This window comes from Natator depressus, chromosome 2 (genome assembly GCF_965152275.1).
Source record: "Natator depressus isolate rNatDep1 chromosome 2, rNatDep2.hap1, whole genome shotgun sequence".
Lineage (NCBI taxonomy): Eukaryota > Metazoa > Chordata > Testudines > Cheloniidae > Natator > Natator depressus.
The window spans coordinates 170,633,861-170,657,228 of NC_134235.1; the positions used below are offsets into that span (position 1 = coordinate 170,633,861).

The 23,368-nt window shown below is 41.6% G+C and overlaps 1 protein-coding gene across 1 annotated transcript in view; it reads left to right on the forward strand.

Moving 5' to 3' along the window:
* Nucleotides 1–23,368, forward strand: part of EGFR (epidermal growth factor receptor) — a 219,974-nt gene that overhangs the window by 171,267 nt on the left and 25,339 nt on the right. Inside the window, exons 12-19 of the mRNA XM_074945280.1 lie at nt 625–824; nt 2,702–2,834; nt 4,518–4,617; nt 9,720–9,877; nt 15,405–15,440; nt 16,518–16,659; nt 19,728–19,850; nt 21,243–21,341. Of these exons, the coding sequence (XP_074801381.1) occupies nt 625–824; nt 2,702–2,834; nt 4,518–4,617; nt 9,720–9,877; nt 15,405–15,440; nt 16,518–16,659; nt 19,728–19,850; nt 21,243–21,341 (991 nt within the window). The remainder of the gene's footprint in view (nt 1–624; nt 825–2,701; nt 2,835–4,517; nt 4,618–9,719; nt 9,878–15,404; nt 15,441–16,517; nt 16,660–19,727; nt 19,851–21,242; nt 21,342–23,368) is intronic.

Consider the following 23,368-nt stretch of genomic DNA (forward strand, 5'->3'; position numbering starts at 1 on the left):
ATTAATGCTCAACACGTTAGTGGGCTTTAGAAATCACAGCCCCAGAGAGCACATTGCCCCACCATGTAGACAATCCCAATATTTCATTGCTTCCACTCCTTGTCCATCTTTCATGTAGATTGTTAGCTCTTTGGTACAGCGATTTTTCTCTTATTCAATGCATATACAGTGCCTAACACAATGGGGCCCTGATCTCAATTGGTACCTTTAGGCACGACTGTGATATAACTAATAAATTACAGCAGTGCCCAAAAGTCCTAATATGAATCAAAGCCCCATTGTACTTGGTGCTACACTAACATGCTGAGTAGTATGGCAGACTCACGTGAAAAATAATAACTTTAGTTTTACCTCCATATCATATTAGTGCATACATGATGCAGTGTGTCAGAGGACTTAACTTTCAGTCCCTACAGAAAATCAGATGTGAATATAGTACCTTTACAATAGATATGTCATAAAAACATCTGTAATGTCACACAAATTAAGTTTGGTGGACCAAGCAGTATATTTCCTTGTAAAACATTCAGTGTACAGTAACCCAGATGGGTCTTTGAAATTCAAAAAGAAAATGTACTCAGTAATCCGTTTCCATCTGTTCTTTTTGCCCCACACCCATTTTAGTGGTCAGTATTCTCTTGCCATTGTTAACCTAAAGATACACTCTCTGGGATTGCGCTCCCTCAAGGAAATAAGTGATGGTGATGTCGCCATTATGAAAAACCAGAACCTCTGCTATGCTGAGACAATGAACTGGAATAAACTCTTTGTGACAGAAACTCAGAAAACAAAAATCGTATCCAACAGAAATAAAGATGAATGCAGTAAGTTAATACCGTCCATTTGTCCCTCTTGGAATGCCATTGTGGGGTGCAGAAAAAGAGATTGTGACCAGTAATTTAAGCAAACCTTTCTTCCTCCTTGTATATTACCACAAACAAAAATCTTTATTAAGCTGCAATTGATGATGTTCAACCTCCTTTTCTATCAACACAATTACTAAAATTCCAGGCATCAGTTAAACTGATAGTCACATCCCCCTCAACCTCAATTCACATGTCTTGCCAACCAAACACAACAATAACCTAGCACTCCTCTGCTCCATAGCCAGCTCCCATCAATGCCAACATATAACCAAGTACAACTCCCAGTCCCTCACAATCCTCCTCAAACACTCAGTCTTAACTCCACCCTCAGATTGAGATAAGTGACCTGCGTGTAGTGGCAAAGCTCATAATGAATCATCATAAAATCCCAGGGTTGGAAAGGACCTCAGGCGGTCATCTAGTCCAACCCCCTGCTCAAAGCAGGACCAATCCCCAATTTTTTCCCCAGATCCCAAATGGCCCCCTCAAGGATTGAACTCACAACCGTGGGTTTAGCAGACCAATGCTCAAACCACTGAGCTATCCCTCCCCTCAATAATGTGGTGTTTCTCAAGGAGAAAGTGGGAGGTAAGAGTTGAGGTGGTGCATTTGAATGTGATTCTGAGGAAGTGGATGTCTTCATTGCGTTTGGTTATATAGTGGAACTGAAAGAGAGTTTGTTGTGGAAGGCAGGGGGGAAATCCTGGCTCCACTGAAGTGAATGAGAGCTTTGCCACTGACTCTAATGGGACCAGGATTTCACCTGAGATGACTGAGAATGCATATGGGTATGATGCTGTGAATATAGTAAGGCACGTGTGTTGCAGCTGATGTGAATGTCTGCTTCAATGGTGACCTCCTGGAGTGTTAGTTGCAATTTCTGTCCACTTGCATGGCAGAGGCAAGGAAGTCAGACCCAAAATTTAACTTGTTGCCTATCAAAGGCTGTGGATGATGCTGTACTAACGTCAACCTGGGGGGAGGGAGGGGGTTTACCCTTGAGACTATAGACTAAATTGCTTCCTCAGGCTGCCCCAACTCAGCACCCTCAAAGCCTCACTGAGATTCATGAGCCCAAAATTTTGAAGCATTAGCCATGCAGAACCTAGTTTTGGTCCAAACTACCTTTCCCACTCATACATAGGCAGAGGCTCGATTTATATATCCCAAAGGGGGAGCAATATAAAAAGATAAAACTCTGGAGTCAGGTGTTCTCCTCTGAACACATTCACTTGCACTGTAGGGGTGTGTGTGTGTGTGTGTGTGTGTTTGCATGATGTTGTGCTCTAGCAGCTGGCCTACACAGAGGATAAAGGATTAACAATGACTGACAGCTAGGCAAGATCTGCTTTGCTATGGCGCAGCTAGTAGAGGCTTCCGGTTTTGGAGCTGAAGGACAAGGGTGAAAGTTCCAACTCCATTCACATGTTTGACCCATTCAGTCAGGGCCCAATCTGAGCTTCCCATTGACTTCCGTGGACGTTGGATCAGGCCCTTATTGTGTCTGTCTGCAGCATATTGATTTGTTTTATGTTAATGTCCATTTTAGGAGTAGATTTCTTTACAACAGAATAATCTGTATCTGATTAATAAATAGCTACAGAGGAGCATGTGTTTTTATATGGCAAAACTAAAAGTCCCATTTAATTTCAAGCTTTGGAAACTAGAGAAAAGCATGTATGTTTCTCCTCCTGCTCTGTAATGCTGTCAGGATCCTTCAGATCTACTCTGGGTTAATTTGGAAAAATTGTCTCTCAAAAATGAGTCATTTGTGGTGCTCTAATTACTCTCTGAAATTCCCGGCTATTGTTTGTCTTTGTCTCTGTTTCTCTCAGCCGCTGAGGAACACGTTTGTGACCCCTTGTGCTCAGAAGTAGGCTGCTGGGGTCCAGGGCCATTCCATTGCTTTTCCTGTCATCATTTCAGTCGCCAAAGGGAATGTGTGAAAAAATGCAATGTTATGCAAGGGTAAGAAGGGTTTTTTTTTTTGGGGGGGGGGGGGGGCTGGAGCTGGGGAAGGATTAGCATAGGAAGAAAAATATTAACATTACTAGGGGAAAATTAAAAACCAGGAATTCTAATAGTAACAAAAATTGATACTTTTGCAAAAATGTTGGTTTGTGTGGTACCTAAATACAGAAAAGGGGGAAGAAATACCCTTCTCTGTCTAAGAATACTTAGCAGTCTGTTCCTCCAACATCAATTGGGGGGTGTACATGGATAACTCCCCTAAGACCTACTGGGAGAAGACTGAAATTTCAAAGGGGCTTAAGGGAACTAAGCACCCAACTACCATTGAAAATCAAGCGGCCTACCTCCCTTAGGCTCTTTTGAAAATCTCAGCCTTTAAGCATATTAGGTGAAATCTTCACCCTGTTGTAACCAATGGGATTTTGATACTGACTTCACTGGGACCAGGATTTCACACATTGATTAGCCTAACTTACTTCAATGGGGCAACTCAGTGGGGTTAAGTTTATGCACATGCTGCAGTGATTTTGCTGGATTGTGGCCTAAACATCTTAAGGTCAAAGTCTGCCCTCAGATTCCCAGGCTCCCATCTAAATTACTGGGAGCCTGGTCCAATTCAATAGTTTGTCCTTACAATTTTTACTCCCTTTTATTGCCGAGCTGCAGTGAAGGCATGATGAACCTAAACACACTGGCCCCAGCACACCAGGACCAATAATTTCAGGCAAAATAATCCCATCAGCTTGGCTTATGTTTAGCAACATTTATAAGATTCCCTGGGTCTTGAAAAGGAGCATTCTCAGAGTTGTTTAAACCTGTAATATATATGTTAAACAGCTAACATGAGTTACGTTGATCCCAAAACTGAAGGATTTTGAATACACTGTGTTTACAGAGCACAGAATGTTTACTCATCCATAGAACTACCAATGGACATATTTTTCCTATTTCCTTTTTACTAATTCTTTAAAGTCTGTTTAACTTTTAAAAAATAATTAATATTATGACACGAATTTTACAGTATGCTGGAGTCCATAATGTTTATATTTGTCTAGCAATTTGCAGTTCAGCAGCTGTTGTCTTTTCAAGAGAATTCCCTCCAGCAGATATTATGACCTACAGGGCAGATCTGGGCATTTTGTGTCAAATGATGGGTAGATTTGGTTTAATTAATAACACAGTTACTTGAAGTGGAACAGCTTTATTGCTATCAAAACCATCTGTTCTCAGCGTTCATATTTTAATGATTCATTGTGTGTTATAGGGAGGGCAAGAATCTAATTATCAGCCAATTTGTTTAATTTCCCAAGTTGTTGTTTAGTGGCTCAGAATCACTAGAAATATTTTTGCTGATCAGTAGTGATAGAAAAAATGTTTTGGAGATTTTTGAGAATATTCATCTTCATTAAAATAGAAAGACTGATTTGTAGTTTACAATCTGGATTGCCCTGTGTGGCACTGTCAGCCAAATTTTCCTTACTCTTACCTTTTTCCTGTTTTATGCTCAGCAAGTTATATTGATGTGCTAGGACTAGTCAAGAATTTCTTCCTACATCTCCTCCCATCTCATTATACTCATCCTAATATAGCCAAACCGGAAAAGTAGTGGAAGCTCTGAAATGTAAATTTGAAGTTGACATCTTGTCAAGTATTCCTTCTATTCCTTTTTTTATTTTTCAGGGAGCCAAGAGAATTTGAAAGAAAATCTGAATGTCTTCAGTGTCACCCAGAATGCCTGGTGCAAAATTCAACTACGTACAATGCAACCTGCAGAGGACCTGTAAGAGCAGATTTGACCTAACAAACTTGTACATGTAGAGACCCTTTAACATGGTGAACATATCAAAATACTTAGATATTGAACAACCAAATCATCATAAATTATGACACTTCCCAAAATGGAGGCTAATTTTTGCTGATCTGAGGCACTGTATAAATAACTATGGCTAATAGTGAATTAATTCAGTAACTTTTTGCCTCTGAAGACCAAAGATCAGATTTTAATCAACAGCAGATGTTTGTTGGAAAATATTAAGAAAGCAGTTTTTATTTAAAACCAAACTCTATAGCCCAACACAATTAAAAGTAATGCATCTCTTTTAATGTAAGTGCAAAGTATTAGATGTTTGTAAAAACGATAGTCAACTTTTCCAAAGTTATTGGAACTTTCTGAGTTTATATAAAGGCCCCTTTTATAAAAGTTAAAATACCTTGGTCTTTCCAAATATCCAATGGCAAAATCCTCCTCAGTTTTATCCTTCTCAGATTTTTAAAATACTCTGTTATTTTATGAAATCTCTAGCTTGGCCTGAATGGAAAATAGACTCCCATCTTTCTTTTTACACGTTGTACCAAATTCAGCCTTGAGGGTAAGAGTCAACGGAGAGTTGTACTTCTTTACACTCAGGGTTCAATTTAGTCCCTTAGTTTTACTTTGCAGGATATTTCAGTTCCTGTGAAGCCATTAGCTCAATAATATCTTTTTTTGGTGAAGGGGTGGGATGGAATTTTCTATTCCCTGACAGAGTGTCAAGGATCCAGTTGGCTTCCTACCCTGCACCTTACAGCCCCACTCTTGGAAACCCCCTGCACCCTCTGTTGCAGCCACTGTCCTGACACAGGATGACTGTCCATCCTTCATCCGTCAGAAAATCACTGTTCAATAATGCAGGGCACTTGCTTCATTCCGTCCTGGCTTAGAACTGTAGCTCTCAACCGGGTGCCCTCAGCTCCCGGGTTCACGAGCAGGTTTCAGGCGGTCTGCCAAGCAAGGCCAGTATTAGACTTGCTGGAACTGATGGCAGAAATCCGAAGCTGTGGCATGGGGCCATTGGCCTGCTGGCTACCCCCTAACGCCAGCCCTGGCTTTTATATGCAGAAAACCAGTTGTTGTGACAGAGCTGGGCCGTGGAGTTTTTGTAGCCTGTTGGGGGCACCTCAGAAAGAAAAAGGTTCAGAAACCCTGACTTAGAACCTTGGGCCAGATGCACAGCTACTGGGTATGGGCCATCATCCTGTTGCTTGTTCATACAACAGGTCGTACAGTAGAGCCCCGGTCCATGAGTGGGGCTGCTAGACACTACAAATAATACATAAATACATCCATGTTGCTCCACTGCAGTCGGTGCTAGGGATCTAGCCTACTACTTTCTGGAGCATACCTGGGGCTCCTGTGTAGCAATGAACTAGGCCATCAAGGAAGCTTCTCTTTTAAAGTTAGAATAGTCTCTTCGTGTTTGTGATTAATTGCTTACTGGCATCATAAAACTAAAAAGTTATATTCTGCTGCCATACAACAGCCTTCCTTCTGATTGTCATGAATGCAACACTTGCAGCTTTTCTTTCTGAAAAGGCAATTTTACCTGGGACCACTTGTTACTCTGTTTAGAGAGTACCCAGATCATTTTGGATCCTGCCACAATCTCAGTAAAAACAACAACATTTCAGAAAATTCATGTAAACTTTAGCTAAAAGCACTTCAGATAAGAAATTTGATGGGCTTTTCTATTTTCACCCAGTTTCCCTTTCTGCTTCAGAGTGGAAGAAAGAAATGTTTTCTTAGCCTTGGTCTACACTACGGGGGTAGGTCGAATTTAGCCACGTTCGATCAATTTAAAAATGACTGCGTCCACACAACCAACCCCGTTCTAAAGGGCTCTTAACAGCGACTTCTGTACTCCTCCCCGACGAGGGGAGTAGCACTAAAATCGACTTTGCTTGGTCAAATTTGGGGTAGTGCGGACGCAAATTGACGGTATTGGCCTCCGGGAGCTATCCCAGAGTGCTCCATTGTGACCGCTCTGGACAGCACTTTGAACGCCGATGCACTAGCCAGGTACACAGGAAAAGCCCCGGGAACTTTTGAATTTCATTTCCTGTTTGGTCAGCGTGGTGAACTCCGCAGCACAGGTGACCATGCAGTCCCCCCAGAATCGTAGAGCGTAGAATGTTTCTACGCTCCCCCTATCATCTCCGTCCCTGAGGTTATTGCAGATTAGAAGGCAAAAAAACCACACTTGCGATGACATGTTTTCTGAGCTCATGCAGTCCTCCCGCACTGATAGGGCACAGCTTAATGCATGGAGGCATTCAGTGGCAGAGGCCAGGAAAGAATTAAGTGAGCGTGAAGAGCGGAGGCAGGACATGATGCTGAGGCTAATGGGGAAGCAAAAAGACATGATGAAGCATCTGTTGGAGCTGCAGGAAAGCCAACAAGAGCACAGACCCCCACTGCATCCACTGTATAACCGCCTACCCTCCTCCCCATGTTCCATAGCCTCCTCACCCAGATGCCCAAGAAAGCAAGGGGAGGCTCCGAGCACCCAGCCATTCCACTCCAGAGGATGGCCCCAGCAACAGAAGGCTGGCATTCAAACAGTTTGATTTTTAGTGTGGCTACAATAAGCAATGTGGCCTTGTCCTTCCCTCCTCCCCCACCCCACCTGGGCTACCTTGTCCGTTTTCACATTTTTTTTTAAATTTATAAAGAAAGAATGCATGGTTTCAAAACAATAGTTACTTTATTTGGAAGCGGGGAGGGTGGTTGGCTTACAGGGAATTAAAATCAATAAAGGGGGCGGGTTTGCATCAAGGAGAAACACACACAACGGTCACACCGTAGCCTGGCCAGTCATGAAACTGGTTTTCAAAGCCTCTCTGATGCGCAGCGCGCCTTGCTGTGCTCTTCTAATCGCTCTAGTGTCTGGCTGCTCAAAATCAGATGCCAGGTGATTTGCCTCAATCTCCCACCCCACCATAAACATCTCCCCCCTACTCTCACAGATATTATGGAGCACACAGCAAGCAGCAATAACAATGGGAATGTTGGTTGCGCGGAGGTCTGACCAACAGCGCCAGTGAGCTTTTAAACCTCCAAAGGCACAGTCTACCACCATTCTGCACTTGCTCAGCCTATAGTTGAACTGCTCCTTACTACTGTCCAGGCTTCATGAGCCATGGGAGCAAGGGCTAGGCTGGGGTAGGTGCGACTGCGTGGTGCTGCCGGCTGGGAGAGCAGCCTGAGGCAGAAGCCTCCAGCTCACAGGAGAGCAGAGTTGCAGCAGAAGTAGTGGAGCCATACACCATGCCCTGGAGGTTGTAGGAGCCGGGCAGGAAAGACATTCCCAGAACCCCTGGCCAAGCTACATGTCTGACAAGGATGGCTACCAGTCCTACTGCACTGCCTGCTGCAGAGTTGCAGGAGAGCAGAGTTGCAGCGGAAGCGGTGGAGCCGTACACCATGTACGAGGACGGCTAGCAGTCTGACTGCACCGTCTGCTGTGAAGGCACCCAGGAGCTGCTGCTGTGTAGCAGTGCCAGCTGCTGCAGGTGTTTCCGTGTCGAGTGCTTGGAGGTCCTGGTAGGGCAAGGTACCTCGGGCAAGGTACCTCAGCCAAGGCAAAAGAGCAAGAGCCCTGGAGCTGTTACATGTGTCAACCACAGAAGTGCTACGGGGTGTTACAGCGCCAACCGGACTTGAATGTACGGCCGCAAGATTTCTTCACCAGCGACAAAGGACAGGAATATGATGCACCTAAAATCTAAAAAGGCCCACACATTTCCCAGAGTCACTACCCTTGATAACAGAATGTCAATGATTGCATTGGCTACCTGGATCACAGCAGCACCCACAGTAGACTTGCCCACAACAGCAGTGGTGATGGTGAGCTGAGCGGGCTCCATGCTAGCCATGGCATCTGCACGGGTAACCCAGGAAAAAAAGGCGCAAAATGATTGTCTGCCGTTGCTTTCACGGAGGGAGGGGCGACTGACGACATGTACCCAAAACCACCCGCAACAATATTTTTGCCCCATCAGGCATTGGGAGCTTAACCCAGAATTCCAATGGGCGGCAGAGACTGCGGGAACTGTGGGATAGCTACCCACAGTGCACCGCTCCATAAGTCAATGCTAGCCATGGTAGTGAGGACGTACTCCGCCGACTTAATGCGCTTAGTGTGGACATACGCAATCGACTGTATAAAATCCAATTCTAAAAATCGACTTCTATAAATTCGACCTAATTTCATAGTGTAGACATACCCTTAGATCAGTGGTTCTCAAAGCCAGTCCACCGCTTGTTCAGGGAAAGCCCTTGGCAGGCCGGACCGGTTTGTTTACCTGCCGCGTCCGCAGGTCCGGCCGATCGCGGCTCCCATTGGCCGCGGTTCGCTGCTCCAGGCCAATGGGGGCTGCAGGAAGCGGCGCGGGCCAAGGGGCATGCTGGCTGCCCTTCCCGCAGCCCCCATTGGCCTGGAGCGGCGAACCGCAGCCAGTGGGAGCCACGATAGGCCGAACCTGCGGACGCAGCAGGTAAACAAAGCAGTCTGGCCCGCCAGGGGCTTTCCCTGAACAAGCGGCGGACTGGCTTTAAGAACCACTGCTTTAGATTATACAAAGAATGAAAAAGCTTTATGAGCCAGATCCTCATCTGGTATAAATTGGTAGAGCTCCACTGATTTCAATAGAGCAATGGTGGTTTTACATTAAATGAGAATCAGGCCCTTTGATTTTAAACTTATTTGCTATCAAAGCATCTTTATTCACAGTATTAAACCAAAAATGTAAGTTTTTATTAGGACATAAAATAGGAAAATTACAGAATAATAGGAATCATACCTCACCATTGATACCCAGAGAGAGAGTTATTTAATTGAACATCAGGTGCTGTATCTCACGCAGCATATTATACAAGAGGATTAAAACTTTGCAAGCATTTTATGTAGTATAATAATAAGATAAACTAGGATAAAACATTGAATCATGTTTAGAATTTCAAATGATCAAACGTGCATTTATTTATCTTCGGAGAGTCTCTTCTTGCATATGCCAACATATGACTTGGGCAAATCTATTACAGACAATTTCTTGCTCTTTATCCAGGGTCCGGACAACTGCATAAAGTGTGCCCACTATATAGATGGCCCTCACTGTGTTAAATCCTGCCCTGCTGGAGTTCTGGGTGAAAATGATACCTTAGTCTGGAAATACGCAGATGAAAACTCAGTGTGTCAGCTCTGTCATCCGAATTGTACCCGTGGGTAGGTAAAATACTTGTTTACACAGAAGTGGAAGGAGTAAAGTATATCTTCCTTGTGATTTTTCTCACTGTAAAGTCATCCATTTGAAAAAAAAAATAGAAAACTAAAGAGGTTATGAATTTGCAGGTAATGTAAGCAAAAGTTCTGTAGTGCTTCTAGTCAGCAGAAAAGGCAAAAAAGTGGAGAAAATGGTTTTAGCAGACTTAAAACAAGATTATTTTTAAAATTAGACTTTCTGGAATTTTACAAGTTTCCTATGTTATGATTCACTTTTTTCACCACCAGTTGAATGCTTTGTCAGCTGTATTTGTCTGGAGCAATAGTGACATCTGGTGGACTGTGAAATCATTTATAAACATGTGTTTCTCACAAGAGTACTAAGTATGTCCCATGCCTTTAAGATGAATGTAATAGTATGAGTGGCTGCTCGTGTATCTCATTGTGACTTTGATTTTTTTGGAGCAAAACACCAACAGATTGTCTAAAGCATACACTGCATTGTAATGTTTCCCAGAGGTTTCCTCTCTTTTCATATGCTAAGAACATCAGAGCTGCTATCTATACTGAGTCAGAGTGTGGTCCATCAGGCCCAGTATCCATCAGTGGCCCATACCTGAGCTTCAGGGAAAGTGTACAGAACAGGGCAGTTCCACCTGGGTTGGAATTTAGGGCCTGTTTGCCCCATCAGTACAACTATGTGACGGGGCCTGGCTGCAAACACAGTTCCATTTTGTGGTACAGTCATGGACTGTCCAAGGCTTTAGCATAGTTCAGAGACACAGTTAAGTTCTCATCTCTAATGGGGTCCCCGCATACATTTGCATTTGTGTGCCTACATTAGAGGCACAGAAAGGGGACAGGGTTTGAAATTTGATTTTTGTCCTGCATTGGTTTCAAAGAATGCTCTCTCATTGGTGGCTTTTCCCCAAGGGGCTTCTCCTCAATAGTAGTGGAAATCTTACCTCAAATGCTCACCTTAATTAGCTAAGAGAAGATTTATATACTGCACTTCACAGGCTCAGATTGCCATTTGGCCCAAGTCTCATGTCCTCCTCATGTATTCAACTACCTCCCTGCCAAGCCCTTGAAAAACAGAGCCTGCTTTTGACAAGCACGAACCCGTACATTCATGGAGAGAAAGAAAGGAAGGGGTTAAATAGGCTACAGTATCACTTCGTAGATGACTGGAAGCTAAGGGCTTGTCTACAAGAAGAAGTTAGTGCACAGTGAGCTAGGGTGTGCAGTAAAGTGCACTAGCTAGTCCATACTAGCTCTCCATGTAGCTTCATATACTTTCAAAATGCAATAAGTTCAGGCACACAAAGCACTCTTAATGCACAGTACGAGTGTCCACATGGGGAGTTACTGTGCGCCAGGTACTGTGGGCTTTTCCCCCATATAGACACGCCTGAAGCCAGTGTTTCTCAACCTTTTTGATATCAGGGATCAGTTTACTGCCTTCTTAAACTGTGGCCGGGAGATCTCAGGAACTGCCGCCAGTCCATGGATTGGTCACTGAGAAACACTGCCCTAAATCACCTGGTGTGTTTCAAGTCTTCATGAAATTCAGTGCAGTGTTTTTCAGCTTACGTCAATGACAGTAATATGGATTGATGATTTCCCTGTGTTTTATCATGATTGCAGACAAAGGTTGTTTGTGCTTTTCAATCATACAATGAATAATCTTCATTGAAAAATGACACTCCAGGTAACCATTTCCATTCGTTGCCATTGATAGAAACTTGGCCATAGTAAACCAATGTCATTGTCACATGATTGGCCATGTGAAAGCATAGAGTCAGAGATCCATTCTATCAGCTAGGCTAACCTCCTGTATGTCACAGGCCACCAACACCACTCAGACCCGCACACTAAACCCAACAACCAAAATTAGACAAAAGTATTACAGCCCACTTTAGCTGATAGCTTTAGCAGAACAATGGCTAACCATGTCTAAACAAAGCTTTTAACTATGTGGTTCTGCTAGAAAGATAGAAAAGATAGATTATTCTAATATCAAAAAAATTCAATGTTTTCTACCATATGACATATTAAGGCAGTGAATGAAGACTAATATTCAAATTAATCTCTGAATTGAGTGAGGTGGGGTAAATTTTCAGTTGTTTGTTTTGTATTACAGTAGCCTCTAGAGGTCCCAATTGAGATCAGGATGCAATAGCTGCCCAGATACGTAGCAAGAGGCAGCCCATTCGTCCAGGCTTTGGCATAAGTTCCCCATTTTGCTCTGGATTTGTGTATTTACAGGTTCTCTTTCTTTATACTTGCTGTTGAGGATTTCACCTCTTTGTTCAACGTTTCATAAGGCAAACAGAAAAATGCATCCATCATTTATTCAGCCCAAATGGCTCTTTCTCTTCCACCTTCCTCTCTAATAGCTTGAATTTTTCTGCACTAACTCTCTCTCTCTCTCCAAGAACAGCTGAGAAAGTATAGTCCATTTAAAGAGAGAGTAACTACTCCAAAGCCCTGGAATTACCCAGGTCATACTTCCAGCAACTAATGAAACACATTAACATGATTAATTTCTCAAACATGAGTGATTTGAATTTCCCTCGTTATTTTCCCAGGGTACTACAAGTAAATTTCAGTCCAACTGGTGTGGTAGTGCAGCAAGAACTACAGAGAGGCAGAATTATAGTTAATAGTGCTGGGCCTTATCACTGATAAAGCCTCCCTACAAATTTAGTTACCACTGATTTATATATTGTTAAATGCCCAGGAAGAATTTTTGCAGCCATTGGATGTGTGAGACATATTTGCCTGTCGTTTAGAAGGTTGATGAAAAAGAAAGGACAGAGGAAAGGGCTTTTAAGGCTTTAAAAAAAGCCCAATGGTTTCCCATTTCATTTATGACTGTGAGGTAACCTGTGTTGTTACAGTCTGAGTCTCCTCTGAAAGGCCATAAATCACAACAACCTGGCTATATTACATCAAATTAGAAACAGTGGGTTGAGGAGAAAGTTGTTTAAAATCTTGATGGAACTGGGAAATAATTAGTTGTATCTGCACCGAGATAATTAATATTTATGTAGACAGATGAAAAAGTTCCAGATAGCACCAGGATAGAATCTTTCAGGGACTGTATGCTGCACTAATTTTACAATAAGTGGATAGCAGAGAGAGATTTCAGACTACACTCACCATTAGGTTCAGGCTAATATATACTTAAGATCCCCAGACAGTTTATAATACAAGGTCACATTTCTCATGTTAGTTTCTGGAAGAAGTAGAGGAAAAATAATTCAAGAACGAAAAAGTGATATTTTAGATTCCATAAAACATAGCTTACTTATGTTAGGTGTCATCGTAAAATTCCACATTAAGAAAGATGGTTATATTTAGCCTTGGGTGGATATTTGTTATGTACTTTGCTTCTCCTTTGACTTGTGAAATGAATCAGAATATCACATGGGATTTGAAAAGCACAATCTGATCCATCATTTTTCTCCCCAAACATCTTAACTTTATCTTGGAACCCTTCACATTGATGGATTTGTATGGAGATTCATACTAAAGGACACAGAAGAAAATCTACGCCCCTCTTTGAGCCTCCAGTTTCTAATCTAATCTTTCAGACTATGGGCATTAAGGGAGCATTTCCTTTGTTGAGAATAATATATCTGCACCATGCAGCTTCGTTTGAGATGGAAACCATTTGGAGAATTGCTCAGAATGAAGGGAGCATGGAAATTGGAATTTTGTAAAAGAAATGCCCTTGAAGAGGTTATACTGGTGGCCTGAAATGTTTTATTTGCACAGCTATGCCAGAAGAGGGTGTTGTACACCTTTTCCCTTAAACTTTCATTTAGCAGTGTTAGAGGGTGGTGGGACTAGAGCTTGCATCCTAGGCAAATGTTCTGAACAAACAAAGAAAACCATAACCAGATGAAGGACAGGGGCAAAGTTGCACACTCAGGCTTCAGGAACCAACGTGCAAAATACCTGAAGTGTGTTCCAGACACCAAGATGCAAATTCTTCTATGGAAGCTCAATGCACTCACAGAACCTTTCATACTCTGGGCCCTGTTGCACTGTGTTGGCACTGAAAACACAAGGAAAGATTAGAATAACAAAAAAGACCCAAGAAAATGAGCAGTAGGCCCCCCCAAAGACCTAGAATAATTTATGGAATAAATTCTCCATCTCCACTTGCCATTTTAAAACAGCTCTGACTCCTTTTTCCTACTAATGGAATTCAGAACTGCATTCCTGGCCCTGGCTTACTCCTTATCCCCTGCTTGACCTACTCTGTGTCTGCTTTGAGGTGATGTATTTTCGGTAAGAGAAGGAGGCAGAAGCCCCAGACTGGACTCTTCTCCTTGCTCAGCTCCATTTTTCAGAAATGAGGTAATTGTTTCAGCAGTGCTGTCCTCTCCTTGGTAGATAGCACAAAGACCACAATTCCCAGGAGGCGCACACATCTTACCGCTCAGCAGTACGTGGGAATGTTCTGTTTATCTCATACTTTGGCACTTGCAGTTGGAATATGCAGTCACTGTATTTTCATCTTCAAATTGTAGCTGGGGTGTGCATTATATGCTGTCTTCCAAAATGAATTTAAGGCATCTGGAAGGTGGTGTGCATTTAAACTAATACAGAGGGTGAAATAACTGACTCCTGAGAGGATTCTACATAATATGGTACCTTGGCATATACATTCTAGCACAAATCTACTCGGAGTCAGTAAAGCCAGATGTTAGACCCTCAATGAAAAATATCATAGATTCTTATACGAATAGTGCACACAGTGGTAGAATAGTGCAACCAAATACCCTATCATTCACTGATTAGGAGATGTGTCTGCTAGTGATATTTTTCATTCGACTAGAAGACCTGGACACTGACATCCTTTACTGATCCATAAAACAGCTACCGTACAGTGTGGTAAGCAGCTATGCAAGCTTTTCCTCATAGCCCCATGCCTTGTATGAAGGACCTCCCCTAGTGAGAAGTTAGTTCTGTCTCCAGACGTATTCAGTCCTTGCTGTCCCCTTAACAAAAGGTCCAGCCTGTTGCAGTGAACATTTGCCCACTCAGAGCAAGATCACTAGCTCCTTTCACACAGGCCACCAAACAACTCTTTGTGATCAGTTGTTTTGTGCACCCCCAGGGTAGGGATGAACAAGTCAGCTCTTTTGAAGCTGTTGAATAAGGCAGCACTTGTAGAGACTGCAGAGGTATTGGGGGATGGGGGGGGGGGGGGGGGAAGAAGCTGGGGATCCATGGTGCATTCAAATAATGTGCATATATGCCTTGACTGTATTCTTCTACGTTCATAGGCAGACATTCATAAATTGTCCTTTCAAGTGAATATATAGCACTCCTTAGCCTGTGGACCCTGATTCTGCAGTAAAGCTTTCAAAATAATACTTCCAAAAAGCTTAATTATAAACCAGAAAGTTAATATTCAGACAGCTTTTAAAAACGGGAAATTGTGAATGACAATACAGTTATTCCAGAGTAGGTGCGAGTGCTAATATATATTTGTAATTATCATTTTTTACAGGTGCAAAGGACCAGGTCTTGAAGGCTGTCCATTGGGGTAATTATTGCATTCATCACAATTAATGATATAGTTGGGAAGAACATATCCGTGTTTACATTTTTGTGCTGGACACTGCACAGTAGTGCCCTGATTCAGTGAAGCATGTCCTTAACTTTAAGCACGTGAATAGTCCTGTTGAAGCCAATGACACTACTCGAGTGCTTTACTGCTTCACTAGCTCAGGGCCTAGATGTATGGGACTCTTGTTGCTGTCAGTGAGAGATCTGTGTACTTCAACTGCATAGTTTCTGAGGTAAGATCCTTTGTGAGGATCTGAAAGCAAAATTCTGTTCTTATTTTGTATTGAAATAACTGTTTTAAAATCATCAAGACAAATAGAAAGAGTAAGTAAATCACCATCCAATGTGGTGCTTACATACAGTGTCTCTTCAAAATGCTTTTAAAACTATTTGAGCAGGTACAGAGACCGAGACAATGGTTCACAAATCTGAGATTAACATGAGAAATACATGAATTTGGCTGATTAAGATCAAAGCATACTTTAGGGTCTCAATTACTTATAAAATCCTGAACAATAAAAGGCTGGAAGAAAGGAATCAAGAGATTAAATACATATATACCTCCAGTAGACAAGGTCAAAAAATGTCTAATGAAGTTTTTGCATTGAAGAATGGCCTTTCTTTTTAATAAAAAATTTAATGCAAAACTGTTTGGCTTTTTTTTTTTTAATTTCTCATTTTTCACCACATTACTCTAAATTTGTATTAAAAATGTTCTTGAACCCCTGTTTTCAGTCAATGAAAATGTTCAAAAATGGCTTCCATAATGGTTTAGTGGAAGCATTTGGAGAAAATATAACGTGTTCTATTTCAAGCCTGCAACAGAAGCCATTTTGAAGTCTAAAAAAACAACGAACCAGCTCTGTATAAAACCCCACAAACACTGAATGAAAAGCTTCAGAATATTGACACCCATGTTGCTTGAATGTAGGTAGATTAAACTGATCTGAAGCCTTCAATTGGTCATATTTCTAAGATGGAATGCTGTATTAAAAGTACACCATTTGTTATTTCTTATATCAAAACAGACCTCTTTCCCCTTTTTGTCTTCTAGCTCCAAAATCCCATCCATTGCAGCTGGTGTTGTTGGAAGTATCCTTTGTTTGGTTGTGATAGCCTTGGTCATAGGGCTTTACATGCGCAGACGTCACATTGTTAGAAAGCGTACATTGCGCAGGCTGCTTCAGGAAAGGGAGGTATGTATTGTAAACAATTTCTAAATATATTGACCAACTTTATTGGTGTGCCACAGCATCTCAGAGAAAGCTGTTTTATTAGGTCAAAATACAGTGGCCCTGACTTCACCCTAGCACAAACATAAAGTACAATGTTATCTGATGTTTGGATAGCATGTTATCTGCAGTTCTACGTGTAAAAGGGACTATGTAAATATGACACCATATTACTTAATCTCAGATCTTATCTCTGTGGGTAAAAATTGCAATAGCTTATAGGTTAGTTAGGTGCCTAATTTTCACTGAAAGTCATTGGGAATTAGGCTGCTGAGTCACTTACAGTAGTATTTTCAAAAGCACCTGTTATGTCTGATCTGCTTATTCTAATGACAAAAATAAGGGATTTTTTTTTTTTTGGCTGTTTTTACTACTGGTTACTCCTGTTAGTGGTGCTGAGCCAACACAGCTCTGGGACACTCAGCTGGATTCTGTTCTGGGGCACACATCATTGCAGAACTTTATGGACCGAGTTTCAGTTGCAAAGCCAACACTGCCTTCAGTTGCCCCTGTTCCACTCATGTCTTTTTTTTGGAATACTATTGCTCACTGAACTTGAGCTTAACAATAGTGAAAACAGATATCTTTTTTATTGTACTATTGGCTACACTATGTTCAGTGCAGGGAGTGATAACCTGAGAGATTACTCATACCATCCACTCCACATGGACAACAATGTCAACCTACTATAGGACAGGCCTAACAAAGAAAATAACAGAACGCCACTAGCCGTCACCTTCAGCCCCCAACTAAAACCCCTCCAACGCATTATCAAGGATCTACAACCTATCCTGAAGGATGACCCAACACTCTCACAAATCTTGGGAGACAGGCCAGTCCTTGTCTACAGACAGCCCCCCAACCTGAAGCGAATACTCACCAACAACCGCATACCACACAACAGAACCACTAACTCAGGAACCTATCCTTGCAACAAAGCCCGTTGCCAACTGTGCCCACATATCTATTCAGGGGACACCATCACAGGGCCTAATAACATCAGCCACACTATCAGAGGCTCGTTCACCTGCACATCTGCCAATGTGATCTATGCCATCATGTGCCAGCAATGCCCCTTTGCCTTGTATATTGGTCAAACTGGACAGTCTCTACGTAAAAGAATAAATGGACACAAATCAGATGTCAAGATATATAACATTCATAAACCAGTCGGAGAACACTTCAATCTCCCTGGTCATGCGATTACAGACATGAAAGTTGCGATATTACAACAGAAAAACTTGAGAAACAGACTCCAAAGAGAGATTGCTGAATTGGAATTAATTTGCAAATTGGATACAATTAACTTAGGTTACTTTTTATAATGAATCAACCATTTCCCAGTCTCTATTCAAGCCTATTTCCCCTTGTTTATTCCCCCCTCTCTCCCCCTCCCCCCGACTGTTCCTCAGACGTTCTTGTTAAACCCTGGATTTGTGCTGGAAATGGCCCACCTTGATTATCATACACATTGTAAGGAGAGTGATCACTTTAGATAAGCTATTACCAGCAGGAGAGTGGGGTGGAGGGAGAGAAAACCTTTTGTAGTGATAAACACCCATTTTTTCATGGTCTGGGTATAAAAACATCTTCTGTATTTTCCACAGTATGCATCCGATGAAGTGAGCTGTAGCTCACGAAAGCTTATGCTCAAATAAATTGGTTAGTCTCTAAGGTGCCACAAGTACTCCTTTTCTTTTTGCGAATACAGACTAACACGGATGTTACTCTGAATCCTGAACATAGAAATCTCCCTTAAAGCTGTTGCAAGACAATGTGTTCACCATGCTGGATGAGAACTGGGCTTTCATGCTTCTTGTACTAAACTTTATACACTGCATGGTATAGACTTCATAAGGGTTATAGTATTATCCTCTGGGTATTTTACATGTGAAACACCAAAATGCATATCCAGGATCAAAACAAATCAGGTCCGACTCTTCCCTTTCTCCTTCCAATTCAGTTTTAATAGGCTACTAGCAAATTGTATTCACAGTTCTGCTGAGGGACCCTGCTTCCCTCGCTAGCTTTGCAAAGTCAATTGATAAAAGTCCTGAAGCTGCCCTACTTTTTGCTACATTACCTAGCAACCTTTTAAGAGCCTCCATATTTGACAGTTGTAATGTAATAGCACATATTGTGTTTGGTTCACATTATATATTTTGTACTCCTTAATATGAGAATCATTAACTGAAACAGGAAAATGGCTGGCATGCAGAAAACAGATCTGTATCAGGCTAAATGTGGGCTTCCAGTTAGGAAAGCTATTCAGGAGAAGGACACAAGACGGTAGTAAAAGGGGACTTTAAATATTAGGAAAACGCCTAGTTTCTGTCATTTGAAGGAACTAATTTGTTTCCTTGGAAAAAATACTGCAACAAAATTTGGATCAAATAAATAAAATCTATTAGTCAACTTAAAACCCCCTTTTTTGCCTGGATAACTAGATAACCTTACTTTAGCATGTGTAGTAATTCCCTATACTAAGAATAGAAGCTACCTCTAATACCAAAAGAAATGTATCTAGTTAAGCAAGGCAAAGCTGCAGAGTTTCAGGGTGACCACAGTGTAACCTTTTAAAATGTAGATCGTTAACTTCTGACTTATTTTTAGAAATGAATCTTTAATTAAACTGGTCAGCATTATGTGCATGTTTTAAGGGTATACATTTTACATCCTAAAATGAACAAAAACATCTCTCCACTTTCTTCTAAAATTTTAGTTGCCGTGCCAAGATCACATTCTGCTCTCACTTATGCTACATAAAGCTGGTGTAATAATTCCATGGAGTTCATTCTTGTCTTATTTACACAGGTGTAAATCTGGAGTAACTCCACTGAAGTCATTAACTCCGGAGATACTCTAGATTTTCATAGCTGTAAGTCAGAACAGAATTTGCCCCATGTATACTTCATGTGGGACAAAATTTTCATTATTACCAACAGTTTTTGCTCAGTTTCAATAGTGTGTGCTGCTTGATTTCCTCCTCTACAGTATATCTTTCTAAAGTCCAATTCCTTTGCACACAATAGCTTGTTGAACCTCTAACACCCAGTGGCGAGGCGCCAAACCAAGCTCTTCTGAGGATTCTAAAGGAAACAGAATTTAAAAAGGTCAAAGTTCTAGGCTCTGGAGCTTTTGGTACTGTTTATAAGGTAAGACCACCATGTTTTTCTCACCACACACATGCACACAAAGCCATCTAAACAGTGTATGCATTGGAAGCTGAAAACAGTCTTTTTTTTTTTTTTTTTCTTTTTTAATTGAGTTATTTTCAAATCATCTTTAGCTTGGGCCAGGTAAAGTGCGTGTGCGTGTGCGCGTGCGCGTGCGCGTGTGTGAGAGAGAGAGAACACACAAGAAGTTTTTCATAAGATCTTATGAGAGCCATGCAGCTGAATATGGAACCAACGTGTCTATTTAAAAAAGTACCACTGCCAGAAATACTTTCTTAAGGATGTTAAAATGTTAAGAAGAGAAATCAAAGTGTGGCCAACTCAGTCTACTGTGCTAAGCAGAATTTTGTTCGGTTTTTTGTTTGTTCGTTCGTTTGTTTTTTGATTGTCTCTTTTTGTTTGTGGATCACTTTCATTGGGTCAAAAGAACCACACAGGGTTACAGAAAAGCAACTGGACCCTTTCTGTTCTATCATTGTGCAGAATGATTTCCCTCCACACACCCATTATTCTTCCTTCTCTAGAGAGTATCTCTTTCTAAAAGATTTCTCAGTGAGGAAGCTTCAGGGTTGTTTTATACCATTTGATACTGAAATGTAAAATATAGATTTACTTATCAAATTAAGTTTAGATACTTGGGGGCAGATTTTCAAATGTGCCTAAAAAATTTAGGAGTGCAAGTCCCATTGTTTTTCAATAGCACTTGTACTCCTAAGTCCCTTGTGCTTTTGAAGATTTCCCCTTTTGACCTCATATACTCCTCTGCCTACATGACTAACTAATGCAATAGGCGGTGCACAAGACACCATTCTGACATGAATTTACTTCTTATAATATATATTAAGGATTGGATTATTGTATAACCCTTGGAACAGGCTGGCTGAAATTTAGTTTCACGTGAGAAAATCCTGATTCCCATCATTCAGCAGCTTATAAATTAGAAGTGACACAATAATCAACATAGTGAAAAACGAGCTCAGCAGAGAATAGTAATGTCCAGTTGTGTCCAACTTGCATGTACAACTGCCGTGATTGTTAGTACTAATTAGATATTGGTGCACACATATTGCCATTTATGCATCTTCTGGGCTCTTTGCACATGTGACTCAAGGTAATTGCACGTGCATGTTTTTGAAAATCAGGCCCAAGAGATTGAGATGGATGCCACTCCATTAACAAGAGACTATCCAGAGAGTGACTGCTATATACCTCCTTCGCGGCCTGCTTAGCCTCCACTAATTATTGCTTAGAATGTTTCAGTCTGGTCTGAAAACACCATACACATAAATGTAAAAACATGCATTTGCAATTACCTCAGTGATAGTGAATCATTGGCTAAGGACCTAGGTAACCTTTCTTCTTATTTTATAGGGGCTCTGGATTCCAGAAGGAGAGAAGGTTAAAATTCCTGTTGCTATTAAGGAATTGAGAGAGGCTACCTCCCCAAAAGCCAACAAGGAAATACTTGATGTGAGTTTTCATCTTTGTCTGGTACTATTAAATCTTTGCTGGTGGTAGTCTTAATGGGAGGAAAAATGAGAGGGGGAGAGTGTCCCCTAAATACCTGTAGCATTGATGACGTTTGCTTTGCATTTATAAAAAGTGCACAAGGCATCTTTAGCCTTTGAAGGACTGGTTTTCATATTCAGGGTTTCCTATTGACAGATATAGTGAGCTGGGGTGGAGAAAAGACCAAGATAATTATATATAAAAACTTGAAGGGAGTATACATGTAGGTAAATGGTGAGAAGTTGCAGAGCCCTCTGGCCCTGCTCCCACTGAACTCAATAGGAGACCCATCAACGCTCATTGTAGTCAGTGGGGTGTTTACCGTTGACTTTAATGGGGGCAGAGTTACGCCAACAGCAGAGCGCTTTTTGAAAATCCTGCCTTACAAGCAATAACGGCATGAAATTTTAAAACGTCAAATTAAGACTGATTGATTATCCATTAAAACATTCTAACAGTGATATCTATTAGACAATGGAACAATCTGCCAAGAGAAAGTGTAGAAGCCCAATCACTTCAGATGTTTCAAGTAAGACTGGATAAAGATAATAGTGTGACACAATGTCTCCGATTGCTCTCCCAGCACCTCAAGGCTTTAGAGAAATTACAGGATCTAGCTCTAAGCAATGTTAAGCTATTTTACTAGCAGCAGAATAGTTGATATTTTAAAATGGAATGAAGATGATCGTATTTTAGGCTAATAATTCCACTCTGTGCCTTCTGTGCATCCCCTGAAAAGTGTGGTTTTGAGATACTGCAGTCACCATTAAAAGATCAACATCTGTTGACAACTGGTGCATCCTTAACCAGGCCAGCCAAACCCTCTATTCTGCAGCCACTCTGTGGGGTTGGTCTGTGGGTACCATTGCATTCCCTTTATCTCCCATGGACCCCTTTGTGCATAGGTCATTCACATAGCACTGTGCACAGGGACCTTGATTTGGTGCTAAGGGGCATGTTAAACAGTGAACTTAAGGCAGAGACCATCTTTGTTCTGTATTTGTACAGCGCCTAGCACAATGGGGTCCTGGTATGTGACGGGGGCTCCTACGTGCTATGGTAATACAAATTATAACAATAATAATTATCACTAATGCTCTTTGGACCCTGATATTTCAGAGTATCATAGGGTTAAATGCATAGTTACATGGGACTAAATGAAATGTTAAAAAATTTGTCTGGCTGGCTCATGTGCCACAGAAACTGTAAAAAATCCTCTGGCCTCGTGACAAATCCAAGTACCACAGAAACCAGTTGGATTTTATTTTCTTTCTTGGATCTAGCCCATAATTAGAAAGGGAGGGGGGAGCTCATATGAATTCTACTTCTAATGTGCTTGGACAGGTCAGACACACTCAGTGACTCACAGGTAGAGCTGGTCTATGTCTGGACCCCTTCCGAAGCCCCAGGAGCTATCTACGCCAGCCTGGAAGGGGAGGTACATTGTACAAGGTTTAGATCTGGTACAGGGTACCTCCCACACTGAGCAGGGGATAAAGTGTGATTCTGAGTCACAGTCTGCCTCCCAGGGCTGCTCCGAGGACCGCACAACACTGTACTGCCCCTTGCTTGGAGATCATGGCATATATATTTTAGAAAAAAATATGTATATATATGCTGTAAAAATCCGTGAGTGATAAAATATACATATATTTACAACGGATGAACCATAAACCCAGATCCAGGGATCCTCTAGCTTAGGGAACAATCTGGTATGGAGGCAAATCTGAACTTTGCTGTTTGAGCCTAACTTGTGTGTGTATATATACACACACACTTTATTTCATCCAAGAAAAGTTACGTGTTTATATATAAACACAAGTTAGGCTCAAACAACTCGAGGATCCCTGGATCTGGGTTTATGGTACCATCTTATGGTACCATGCATTTTATGGTACCGTCTTTAATTACATCAGTGATACTCAAACCTCAGTGGTTCAGGAGCCAAATTAGCAATCAACATTACCGAAAAGACCGGGGAAGTATTT